Source organism: Apis laboriosa, unplaced genomic scaffold, assembly GCF_014066325.1.
Source record: "Apis laboriosa isolate Shangri-la unplaced genomic scaffold, ASM1406632v1 scaffold5213_cov150, whole genome shotgun sequence".
NCBI classification, from domain to species: domain Eukaryota; kingdom Metazoa; phylum Arthropoda; class Insecta; order Hymenoptera; family Apidae; genus Apis; species Apis laboriosa.
In genome coordinates, this window is record NW_025223582.1 from 543,609 (window position 1) to 557,761 (window position 14,153).

Here is a 14,153-nt window from a genome sequence, read left to right on the forward strand (position 1 = left end):
CTGATTTCATGTTTAGTGTTATTATCAAGTGACGAATGGTATTTGTATTTTTTATGTATTATTAAAGAAAACAATAACAAATTCTATTGAATTTCGAGTGTACGATATTTCATGATCTAAAGACTGTATCAGAGATTCGTATCAAAGACAGTGCATATTCGTGATGTGTAGCGATTCTAGCGCACGAACATTCCATCGTGTAGTTACATTATACATTTTGTCTTTTTCATGAAAAAGTGGTTGTACGTGACAAATTGAAGTGGATTGGTTTTATTTTATGCATTACATATACCGATATATATATATATATAGATATATATATATATATATATATATAGATATATATATGTAAAAGAAAAATTACATGAGCAAACTAATGGTCATATCAGATCGAACGAATCGAAACTGCAAACTTTTCTCAGTTTGAAGGTAATTTTTTTCTTTTTAAGTAATTATTCCAAAATATATTCATATTCTTGTGGTTATTTTGAAAATATCTATGAATTTATGAAATTTTATCATGTTTTAACTAATTCGTTCTGTTTGTATTTTGTTAGACAATTATTGATAAGGAGTAGAATATTTCTACTTTGTGCAAAGACACTGGCTCTAACTGTCAAGTGCAGCTATGCTGCTTACACTAATGAAGGGCGGTGCGTGCAACGAAGTTACTCAAAAAGTGTGGAGCCATCTGCCCTAGCCTGACATCGACGAAATGTTTTAGTATCGAAATCGGTCAGTGATATGTTATTTACATTTATTTATAATTATTTTAGATTATTAAAATTATTAATTATATATGTTTAGTTTTTAGAAAAGTACTATAAATTTAACAATATAAAAATTTAACAATTTAAAACAGTTTAACGATATATTTCAATTATATTCTAATATATCTTTCGACATTTTCATTTTTTTACAATTTTATTAATAATTATTATTATGCATGAATCAAATATTTTATAAATTTAAAAAATGATATATAAATTTTTTTTATTAATTGGTAAAATATTTATGTATTTTAAAATATTATGGATTTTAAACTTTTTTAAAAATAAATTGGTTTTGAAATATTTCAGAGGTGCCAGGCAATGTGCATCATGTCGGTGCCTGGATACATATACAACTGGTAGTACGATACTAGCCTTCTTCAGTGGGATATATACCCTTTATACTTTCTAAGCTTCCTACCCTAAACTTGTACATGCACAAACGCACACGCATAGCGTGTGCGCATGTGCTTTATCAACTTTTGCCTACACATCATGAGATTCTTGGGATTTATATCATTTCCCATTTTGGCTACTGTGTTATCTTTTAAATTGCTGTTACCACTTCATCGATTATTCTTTTCATCCATGTCTGTTGCGACTTGGTTTCTGGTGGTATTGGTAACTGCAGCCATAGATACACCTGCTAGTACTATTCCACCTGTACAAGAAAACAGATCTTTACATATTATAACACAGTTTCCTTTGGGAGATAGTCAGAGATATGGATTTTATCCTTTAGATCCAAATACAACGAGAGAAGGTGCCCTTCGATTTAATCACCTTACTATAGATCCTACAACAGAAAGATTATATGCAGGTGCCATCAATAGACTTTTACAATTAGATTCTAATCTCAGACTGGAGGAATATGTTTCAACAGGTAAATATTATTTCTTTTTGTAAACTATATATTTTATACAAGAATTCTAATTAAAATTGCTAATTAAAAATGATTCTTATAAATTATTATCTTCAGGACCAAGATTGGATAATCCTCAGTGCCATGCAACAGGCTGTCCTTCTAGAGACATAACTACATCTTTAATGGATAATGTAAACAAACTATTAATTGCTGATCTTGAATCACAAACATTAATTGCATGTGGTTCCCTTCTTCAAGGTGCTTGTGAAAAGTACAAAATGTCAAACATATCTATTAAACCGGAATTCATTCCCCATAGTGTAGCAGCAAATGATGAAAATTCTTCTACATATGCTTTTATTGGACCTGAAAGATACAATGCTTGGGGACAAACAAATATACTCTATGTTGGTACTACATTTACTAATAGAGGAGATTACAGACACGATGTGCCTGCTATTTCCAGTAGAAATCTTCATAATTTAGAATTTGCAGAATATACATTTAATAAACAGTCAATTGTATACATTGATGTAAAATATCGAGATCATTTTCTAGTTAAATATGTGTATGGTTTCAATGCTAGCGATTATGCGTATTTTGTATTGGTACAAAAGCAATCTCATCTTCCTGAGGAAGAGGAAAAAGGTTATATTTCTAGATTGGCTCGAAGTTGTATCAGTGATCCAAATTATGATAGTTATACAGAAGTGACACTACAATGTACTGTCGATTTGGGAGATGGGAAACCACAATTTTATAATTTAGTACAAGATGCAAAAGTAGCACCAGCTGGTAGTGATATAGCTACACAACTTGGTATTTCAGTTGGTGATCCTATTTTTGTTTCTGTATTTTCGCCAAGTAGAGGGATTACAAATGAACCACTTTCTCGCTCAGCACTTTGTGTTTATAGTTTACAAAATATTGAAACAAAATTTACTGAAAATATTCATATGTGTTTTAATGGTAGTACTAAATACAGAAATATGGGCTATGTTAGTGGTCCTATACAAGATGGAAAATGTCCCACAGCAGGAGTAAGTGTAAAATGTAAAAAATTTTTTTTATAAAAATATTATTATATATTATAAAATACATATTTTTATATTATTATTATTTTATTAATTCGTATTTTATTAATTTTCATATATATTCAGACAACAGGGAATATCTTGAATTTCTGTGAAGTGGGTTTGAAGATTTCTGGAATGTCGCCAATTGTGGGAGAAGCAATTTTATATTTTCCCGACGAATTCATCACTTCCGTAACAGTAGCTAATACAGAAAGTCACACTGTTGCATTCTTAGGTACTAACGATGGCGTCCTCAAAAAAGTTTTACTTTCTGGAAACGAAGCATTCGTCTATGAAAGCATTATAATTGATAAAGGAAACAGATTGATGCCCGATACTTTAATTTCACCAGATGGAGAACATATTTATGTTTTATCAACCTCTAAAATTTCTAAGGTTCAAGTGGAGCATTGCAGTAGTTATATTAATTGTAGTAGTTGTTTAGATGCAAAAGATCCTTATTGTGGATGGTGTTCATTAGAGAAAAGGTAAATATGCATAATGTATTTTATATTTTATTCTATACATAAATATTTTTTTTTTTTTAGATGTACAGTTAGAGGAGATTGTCAGAAAGCAAGTCACAGTAGTCCAAGATGGTTGTCTTTAGGTACAGGACAACAATGTATTGACTTTGAGCAAGTTCTTCCAGATCGTATGCCTATCAATCAAATGACCACAGTTCATTTAACAATTCGAACTTTACCCGAATTACCAGCGGGAGCGAACTATAAATGTGTTTTTGGTAACGCAGAACCTATAGATGCATTAATGACCGGATTTGGATTGTCATGTCCTACACCATCTGTTATTGAAAGACCAAATATACCAGACGAAGCCGATCATGTTCTAGTACCTCTATCCGTGCGTTCTAGTGAAACCAATAAAGATTTTGTCTCACGAAATTTCGCATTCTTTGATTGTTCTAGACATACTGTTTGTACAGAATGTGTAAAATCTCAATGGGCATGTAGTTGGTGTGTATATGATAATAAATGTACACACAATACAAGCTGTCAAGGTATCATTTCAGGAGAAAACGTAAGTTAATATAAAGATTGTATAGAATATAATTGTATTAATTGTTCTTAAAAAATATTTATATTTATAGAATCAAGCGAATTTGGCCGCGCATGGTGCACAGTACTGTCCCAGATTTGTGCAACGCGAAGAACCATTGATGTTGCCTAATAGTGTACCTAAAGAGATAATGCTCGAAGTTGAAAATTTACCACATCCCCAAGTAGGACATACTGGTTTTCAATGCATTGTTTCTATTGAAGGTGCCAATTTAAAGGTACAAGCTCGTGTTGATAGCAGTCGTTTTATAGTTTGTGATAAAACGGTTTATTCGTACGAAGCAGCCACCGGTGAATACGAAGCAGAAATAACTGTTGTTTGGAATATTAACCATCACGTGGATAAGACTACTATTATTCTTTATAAATGTGAAGTGTTAGGTTCACATCGTGAACATGCAGATTGTTCCCTTTGCGTGACCAGAGACGCACGCTTCGAATGTACTTGGTGTGGTAATAGTTGCGTGTATCGACATTCTTGTTTACACTCCCCATTTACAGAATGTCCAAAACCGAGGATAGATATGATTAAACCTTTAAGTGGACCGATCGAAGGTGGTACATTAGTTACTATTGAAGGTAGTAATCTAGGACTAAAAGAAAGTGATGTGGATGGAAAAATACATATTGGTAATACTCCATGCATATTAGTTGACTATGAAGTATCTGTACGCATTGTATGCCGTACTGGAAGACACGAAGCAACAGATACTGCTTCTGTAGTTGTTGGTAACGATGCTGGTTATACTGAAAGTGCAGTATTATTTAATTATAAAGATATAAGATTATCTGGTATTTATCCATCTGTTGGTCCACAAAGTGGTGGGACTCAACTTGCTATTACTGGAATGTATTTGAACATTGGTAGTACTATTTCAGCTTATTTGGATGAATTACCGTGCCATGTTAATGCCACGCAAGCGAGCAGCACAAGATTAACTTGTGTAACAAGTAAATCTGACAGAGTAAGAAAAATTGACAGACTGACTCTTAGTATAGATGGTGCAAATCGCACTTTAGTTGGTAATCCTTATAATTACACTCACGATCCCACTATTATGGAGATTAAGCCATTAACAAGTTTTGCTTCCGGTGGTCGCATGATCACCGTACATGGTACCAATTTAGATACCATTCAGAAACCTGAAATGGAGGTTTACTTTGATAATGAATTGCTACCTGTGAATAGAACAGTTTGTACAGTATTAAATCCGACACAGATGGAATGTCCAAGTCCAAGCGTTGCTAAGCGTTTTATGACTCTTCGTCGCAATGAGCGTGCTACTGTTAATGGTCAAAATACACCATCTCAGTCACTAAAATTAAAGGAATCTCAGTTATCCTTAAAAATAGCATTCATTATGGATAACGTAGAAAGCGTTCGAGATTTGGAAAAACATTTTAAAAATCTTAGAAATCGTTTACTTTATGTGGAGGACCCGAAATTCTTCGCCTTTCCACGGAACATCAAATTATATAAAGGAGATACATTGGTTATTGAAGGAGAAAATTTGATTTTTGCTAGTGATGAATCGGATGTAAATGTCACAGTTGGAACAATGCCATGCAATGTGACATCACTTGCTTTAACTCAATTAGTTTGCATTCCTCCTGATCAACAACCATCTGATACAGACGAACTTGGAATTAAAACTGAAAATAATCTACCTTTAGTAGTAGTACGTGTAGGTCGTAGTTTGAGGTTTCCTATTGGTTATCTGCATTATGAAGTGATTAAATCCTATCCAATTCCACCGGAAGCCATTGCTGGAATAGCTGCTGGCACTTTTGGTCTTGTATTTTTATTTGTTTTAGTATTAATAATATATAGAAGAAAAAGCACACAAGCAGAAAGAGAATATAAAAGAATACAAATACAGATGGATACTCTAGAAAGCAATGTTAGAATGGAATGCAAACAGGCATTTGCAGAACTACAAACTGATATGACTGATTTAACCGCAGATTTGGAATCATCTGGCATTCCGACTCTAGATCACAAGAATTATATTATGAAAGTATTTTTTCCTGGTGTCACACATCATCCCATATTAAATGATCCTAGATCGCGTAGTAATGTATCTCGAACAAATTATGACGCTGCCATGATCCAGTTTGAACAATTAATTAATAATAAATACTTTGTATTGACTTTTATTGAAACCTTAGAGGCTCAAAAAGACTTTAATATTAGAGATAAAGTGAATGTTGCGTCATTACTTATGGTCGTCCTGATGGGTAAGATGGAGTATGCAACTGACATACTTATGAATCTTTTATTAAGACTTATTGAAAAGGCGGTGAATACGAAACATCCGCAATTAATGCTTCGAAGAACTGAATCTGTGGTAGAAAAAATGTTAACGAACTGGATGGCACTTTGTATGTATAATTATCTTAAAGATTATGCAGGTTCCTCTCTATTTTTATTATTCAAGGCAATAAAACATCAAATAGAAAAAGGTCCCGTGGACGTGATTACACATGATGCTAGATATTCGTTATCTGAAGAGAGACTGCTTCGTGAACAAATTGAACATAGTGTAGTTACTCTTCATGTCGTCCAAGATGATCTCGATGAAAAAATTCAATGTAAGGTATTAGATTGTGATACTATAAATCAAGTGAAGTCCAAGATTTTAGATGCTCTCTACAAAAATACTCCTTTTTCGCTGAGGCCGTCCGTTCATGACGTAGATTTGGAATGGAGACATGGTAGAGGCGGTCATTTAACTCTTCAAGATGAAGATCTCACAACAAAATGTAGCGGCGAGTGGAAGAAAATAAATACATTGGCACATTATGGTGTCAAGGAATCAGCAGTAATGTCATTAATTCCTAGACAGAATGATAGTTTTTCTATCGCCTGTAAACCACCATGTCATAATTGCAAACCATCGCATTATCATCATCAACAACAATCTATTCATCATCATACACATCATCACCATTTGCATCGTCATGCGAATCATTGTTCGTCCACACATCTTCCATCCACACCTAATCACAATTTAATTACTCCTGTAATGTATAATCATCCAGTTAGTGGTTTATATTTTGAATCTCATTCGCCACCGATTATAACAGCAAACGGTGACGTAGAAAGTGGTCATGGTGGTAATCAACGATTATATCATTTAGTAAGGCCTATAGAAGAAAGTCATTATCCGCCAGGTATGGGTTTTACTGGTAGCAAGCATCATCATCCGGAACGAACACACAAAGCTATCCCTGAAATATTTTTAACAAGATTATTATCAACAAAGGGTACTGTTCAGAAATTCGTTGATGATTTTTTGAATACAATATTAACAGCGAATGAAGCATTACCTAGTGCTGTAAAGTGGTTGTTCGATCTTCTGGACGACGCCGCGAAGCAACATGGAATTGTTGACCCGGAAGTGCCACATGCATGGAAATCAAACAGTTTACCTCTAAGATTTTGGGTGAATTTTATTAAGAATCCAGACTTCATGTTTGATATTAATAAATCAACCACGGTTGACTCGAGTCTATCCGTGATCGCACAAACGTTCATGGATTCTTGTTCAATGACGGAGCATAGACTTGGAAAGGACTCACCGTCAAATAAATTACTTTTTGCTAAAGACATACCACATTATCGAGAAAAAGTAGGTCGTTTTTACACAGATGTACAAAGACTGCCACAAATCACTGATCAAGAAATGTCTAGTGCCATGCAACAACTAAGTGCATCACATGCGAACGAATTTGATGTGATCGCAGCACTGAAAGAACTTTATATCTATGTCAGCAAATATTACGAACAAGTAAGTATCAATAAAATAAAATTAATATTTTATTATTATTGAATTCTATTTATTGGAATTTCTAGTTTATCGATAATTTAATTAATATTATAATATTATAATATATCATATAGATCCTAGAGGCCTTGGAGACAGACGCGGGCTGTCGCAAATTACATCTAGCTCATAGGCTAGAAAATGTAGCATGCACACTTGAAGGAGAGGAAACCAGTGCCTGCTGACATAACCTTCTCATTGCCATCCCAGGACCTGTCAATCTCTCCAGAAACACTGATTAGTGCCTCCATTTCATGCAGATACACCTCGTTACATATGTACAAATCTACATCATGTGAATAACAATGCCGTAAAAAAATTTGTGCGATTTCGTTAAGGCTAGTCAGGCGATAGTTTTTCTCAGGATAACTTATCCTGGTTGTAGTATTTACGTCTATATGTCATAGCCGTATCGAAATACGCTCGTAAACACGTACAGATATTAGTAAAATGATAAAAGAAAAAATGTAACTTTATCCTTTAAATTAGATTTGTTTATTAATGTTATATATTTTCTTTATTTTAATATATATATATTTTCTTTATATTTAGTCAGCATTTTTTTGGCATTTTTTGGCATGATATAATAAAAAAATATTTTAAATAAAAATTTATCAGTTTCTGGTTGGATGTATGAAAATATTAACATTTTTTTTTTATATAAAATAATCAAGATAGTCAAATGATATATTTTTAATATTACAATAAATTTAATCTAAAATCTAGTATATTGTGGCCTTAAGATAGTTATATATATTATTAATAAATAATATTATTAAATAAATCCAACAGTATCAATAAAATTGTAATTATTATATATATTTAAAATAATACTTCATTAAAATGAAAATTAAAATTAGAGAAAAATTCTGGGAATATAAAATATATGCATATAATGCAATATATATCAAAATGCTATATTTGAAATGATAATTAAAAATGTAATGCAAAGATTACGTAGAAGATGAATTACAATTTGAAAATAGATTATAACAATTTATTATATTTACCATATTATTTATTATTATTTATTTATTTCGTTTATGTTCTGTTATCATTGATATTTATAAATTTTGTTACAAATTTCCTGTTATTTTAATTATATAAATATAATTATTATTACTGTTGGATTTGTTTAATAATATTATTTTAAATATGTAATTTAATTTAAATAAATAATTTTCCATTAATATACATTTGTATTGATTAGATTTAAATTTTTAAATTCAAGATCATAGTTGTATAGTCATAGTTTATCTTGACATCAATTATAATTTTGTTATATCAAAAATCTATCAAAAATATCAAATATAATATATCAAAAATCATGAATATGCAACATACTTTTTATGGAAAAAAATTTTTGAAAACTTTAAATAATTATTAATATATAACTGATCAGAAACTGAAAAATTTTTATTTAAAACATTCTTATATCGTATTATCAGAAATGTCAGAAAAATCCTAACTAAAAATACATAAAGGATATATCTTATATATCCTTTATGGAATGTTAATATATTCGTGGAATAGAATTTTTAAAAAGTTGATTCCAAAGATAAAAACAAAATTAATATACAAAAATATCGAAAATGTGAGACAGAAATATAGTACGATGATGTAATGGAAATAGAACGGTTTTACTTTATTTTTATTTCGCTAATATAAATTTAAATTGCTTATAATTTAATAAATAAATCTTAACTAACATTTTTGCAATTAACTTTCTTAATATTTAATCTTTAAAATTAACTTTCTTAAAATGTTAATATAACGAATAAATTAACAATCTATATATATATATATATATTTTTTTTTATAATAAATTATAAAAAAACCATAAAGAATCTCAATGCAATCAGTAAAATTTCCATTAATAAAAGATATAATTTGTCATATAATAATATTATTTCTTCAATAATGTAACCAAATATTAATATTAATTTGTTGCATTTAAGATTTGAGATGCAAAATTCATGTGAAATATTTGTAACAAAAAGAAAAAGTAAAGAAAATTAATGTTTTCATTTTTATTGCCAAATGTCTATACGTGTATACGTAATATATATAACAGGAAAAGAATATAATGTGTAAAATTTAAGTGAGAAAAAAGCCATAGTGTCCATCAGACTGTCTGTACAAAAGAAGTACGGCAGCAAGTAGTCTGTGATCCGAGCACAAGTGGCTATGCCTACTATCTTCATTATGATATATATTATTAATATGTTATATATTATATATATATATACATAAAAAATATGTAAAGCAAAGATCACAACATACATCTTCATGGATTATAGTTAGTTAGAGAGGGTCTATATATGTATTATAATATATAATTGAGAATGAAAAACTTTTTCAGAGATGACAAAAGAACGAATGAAGAGAGAGAGAGAGAGAGAGAGAGAGAGAGAGAGAGAGAGAGAGAGAGAGAGAACGATATTAAATTAAGACAGTTAATGGTTAAATGAAAGAAAAAATTGGAAAAATAAAAAAATTGTAAGAAAAGTTCAGATTACTCTAGGCCTATATATATATATATATATTTAATATGTAAAAAAAAAAAAGAAAAAACAATTTTTTTATTATTTTTTCTTTTGTTTATTTTTTGACTTTATTTTTATCTATTTTACACAACTACATTTATATGAATATGACTGTTACTATGATTTGTAAGATCACTATATAGATCATATAATGATTTTACAACTATTATAGGAGCTATATTATAATTATTATTGCTCTTACTACAATAGTTATATAATAAGTTAATATTATTACATATATAGGTACAATTATCTATTAATTGTCTATTCAACAATAGTTATTATGGTATATCGTTAAGCGTGAAACACATAATAGTTACAAAAATGAAAAAAATCTTTTATATTGTATATCAGTAAAGAACGATTTCTAGACTCTTACAAATACAGATTAAAAAAAAAGAAAGAAAATAAAAAAAAGAAAATGCAGTAGAAATAAATTTTATACATGTCCAGTTATATTTTTGTCGTTCATTAGATGTTTGAGATTTTTCGCCAGTTTCAATAATATCATAATTAAATGCATTTAAAAAAAGGAGATTTAAGAAGATACAACGATAAACAGTATTTTTTTGCGATTTATTATTTTCACTATTTTATTTTATTTAAGACTCTTTCAGTTTAAAAATTGCATTTTTTAATAAAATATTATCTCTGAAATTATTCATTATTCTGATATATATTAGTATTTAACAGTTTAATTCACTGCCTATTGCGCACTGCCAATTTTTCTCCATGCGCTTTTAGAAACTGTTATATTAAAATAGATTTACTTAATATTCGAACTACAAAAATTATTATTTGATAATTTAAATGGTAGGTCTAGAGATGCTGAGGTTTAAGCTCATTCTTGTACTTAATTAACATTTTCGTGTATTTTATCTATTCTACAATCCCTCAGCTTCTCTGTCGTTGACTTATGTATCTTTCTGTTTTATATGAAATGTATTTATTTATATTTCTGACAGATATTGAATAATCTATACGAAAATAGTACGTCAATCTGCTCTATGTGATTTATATTATACATATATTTTATTCACGTATATATACTATGTATACGTGTAATCATTTTTTAAAAATATTAATCGTTTTATTGAATTTTTTTTTGTTTATGTAAAATGATGATAGAACATTGCAAATATTCGATTTCTATTATATTCAAATTTAATTGGATTTAATCCATATTAGAAGTTATATAATGATTTAATTTTATATATCATATTATTTCATTATGTATTTGATGCAATATAATTTATTATATTAAATATTACAAGAATATATGATATAAATGATAACAGAATAGAAAATGAAACTTGCAACTATCGATAAATTATAATTATATACATCTGTAATATTATTATTATTTCTATTATTATTTTTTTTGTAATATTTTAGAAATATTATTTTGTATATATTTCAATCTAATTTTTCTACAAAATTAAAATTTTCTATATTGATATTGAATATCATAAAATAGATATGATATTATAATATACCATAGATTTGAAAATTATTTTACTAACTATTTTACTAACTATTTTTATTTATGGAACATATTTTATTTGTATAATGAATTTATAGTAAAAAATATAAAAATTATTTTTATTTCGTAATTAAATATAAAAAAAATTTAATCCAAATAATTCTATAAAAATTTCAGCAAAAAAATAACATTTATTAAAATTAAAGAAAAATATTTATAAATATAGTTTATTAACTTTACTTAAAGTATTCTTTTTCTATTTTGCTTATAAATTCAATTCTAATTTAGAAAATTCAGAACATTTTATAATTATTAATAATTATAATTTTATATTTAATAATTATAATTTAAAATAATAAATAAAATTTGTTTATGCAAACTAATACAGTTATGAAAAATATTTTTGTGAATAATATTTGCAATTCAGTTATATTAAATTATTGATGAGTCTTCCAAAATGAAATTAATTAATTTTGACTTTTAATTGGCATTATTTTATTATAATTTTTTATACAAATTGTATATTATCTTAGCATAAATATTTATATTATAATTAAAAATGCAAATATATATATACAAACACACATATATACAAAATTTAATTTTAAAAATATTAGTATTTAATTTAATAATATTTTAATAATTTTTATTATTAAATTACTTTTTTATTATTTCTTTAAAATGTTTTTAATCTAATAAACTATTTACAATGAAATGGATTGAAACAATCGTTTAAAAATCGCTATTCGTATTATTTCATTAAGATGTTTATTCTATTTCGATAAATAATGAATATTTTTATGCAATATTTTGGAAATAGAAATAGTATTCATATATTAATGATAATGAATTATGAAAAACAAGTAATTTGCATTATTGCATTACTATGCTAGAAAACTTATTACTTAAAAATTTAATAAAATAATTATAAATTTTTTTTTATTAAATATTTTTGAAATGATAAATTTTCTTTATCTAAATTTTATTAACTTAATGATCGAAATAAAATGAAATAAAATATTATATTTCTATTTAAATATGAAAAAAGTCTGTTCTAATAATTATTATAATATAAAAATATAATTACAGCAAAAATATACATGAATACTATTTCTTTCATAGATTAAGTAATATATTTTTATGTATTAAAATAATATATTGTATAAAACAAATAATGAAAATATTTGGTAATAAAAAATAATTTGTATTGTAATTAAATCGTTATGCATAAATGCAAATATAACGATATAATATTATTAACGATATAATGAATTAAATAAATAGCAAACAAATCCTTGAATTGTGGATGATACGTTTCTAATTGTATATATTCAATAAAATATTCATTATATTGTCATTATTATTAATATCAATATTTTTATATTATTGAAACATGTAAGAATTAGTAAAAAAAATAGTATATTACAGAAGCTATTGGAATTGTAAAATTGACTTGGAATTTTCTAAAGTAGGTTTATACATTATTCGAATAATGTTATATAATGTCCATAGTAAGGATCGATGTTTTTATTACGGTATATTAAACTCTCTTTTATATGTGTATATTATTTTACATAGCGCAGATTGACGTATATTAATATATTTGCACATATATTCCTATATACGTTTTGTCTCTATTAGCTAAAAATTAGGAGATTCCTGTGTGTGATTTACATTTTTAGCAATCAAAATATTAATTTCCAAAAATTATAGTTCAAAAATTATAATGTAGAATATCTTGTATGATACGTGAAGAATATAATATGTTCGAGCGTAATTCGAAAGCTGTAATATGTACATTTTTTAATGTATATTGTACACATGCAAAATTTTTCGATGAAATTCTGTTGTTTCCTTAAAGCATTTAAAATATCCTAATATTGTATAAAATATTTGTATATTTAATGAAAAAAATATTTAAAAAAAAAATTACACTAATAATTAATTTTAAATCGAAAATACTATTGGTTATTTTTCGAATTATTTATCAATTTATTTAAAACTAATTGAATACAACAAAATTTAGAATAAATTAATTTTTATTTATCTTTCAATATAATTAATATAAAAATATTATTTATTGCTTAAAATATCAAAGAAAACTAGTCTCAGAATTTGTGACATTTAAATATTTTCAATATATTCTTACGAAAAATATATTGACATTTAAGTATAATATTGAGAATTGCTTGTGTTATAGCAGAATTTCTCGACAATTTGTACTCTCGACAATTGACTCCATCCATCTGAAAAGCTTGTCAATTTCAGCATTCAACATATGTATTGTATTATAATTAATGGAGGAAATGTTCAACGGTTTTATAAATCGATTAGTAATATCATGCTTCGTAGTATAGATGATTCCAAACATCATGTCAAATTTAAGATTATTCTTTGTTAAGCTTCCAAAAAAATGGATGGGGGGAAGGAGGGTAATTGTTCCCTATAAGAAAAACTTAAATATATTTAACTCGGGAACTATGTAAGAAAAAATATAAAATGGGGTC

The 14,153-nt window shown here is 27.3% G+C and overlaps 1 protein-coding gene across 2 annotated transcripts; it reads left to right on the plus strand.

Annotated features, from left to right (window-relative positions):
* Nucleotides 1-300: 300 nt before the first annotated feature.
* On the plus strand, nucleotides 301-8,175 carry LOC122717466 (plexin-B). Of its 2 annotated transcripts, XM_043941556.1 has the most exons (8): nucleotides 301-429; nucleotides 558-735; nucleotides 1,080-1,653; nucleotides 1,750-2,675; nucleotides 2,796-3,199; nucleotides 3,260-3,752; nucleotides 3,823-7,581; nucleotides 7,695-8,175. In XM_043941556.1, the coding sequence occupies exons 3-8, from the start codon at nucleotides 1,236-1,238 to the stop codon at nucleotides 7,800-7,802; spliced, it is 6,108 nt and encodes a 2,035-aa protein (XP_043797491.1). In that variant the 5' UTR covers nucleotides 301-429; nucleotides 558-735; nucleotides 1,080-1,235; the 3' UTR covers nucleotides 7,803-8,175. The 2 variants fall into 2 exon arrangements, with proteins under 2 accessions (XP_043797491.1, XP_043797492.1); XM_043941557.1 differs by lacking the exons at nucleotides 301-429; nucleotides 558-735; nucleotides 1,080-1,653 and having other exon boundaries at nucleotides 1,753-1,893; nucleotides 1,955-2,675.
* Nucleotides 8,176-14,153: the final 5,978 nt, after the last annotated feature.

Bases quoted from the DNA above. Each gene is read 5' to 3' on its own strand.
- LOC122717466 (XM_043941556.1), top strand. From the start codon at position 1,236: ATGTGCTTTATCAACTTTTGCCTACACATCATGAGATTCTTGGGATTT. The intron at 1,654-1,749 runs GTAAATATTATT...TATTATCTTCAG, and splicing joins GGAGGAATATGTTTCAACAG to GACCAAGATTGGATAATCCT. The intron at 2,676-2,795 runs GTAAGTGTAAAA...ATATATATTCAG, and splicing joins GAAAATGTCCCACAGCAGGA to ACAACAGGGAATATCTTGAA.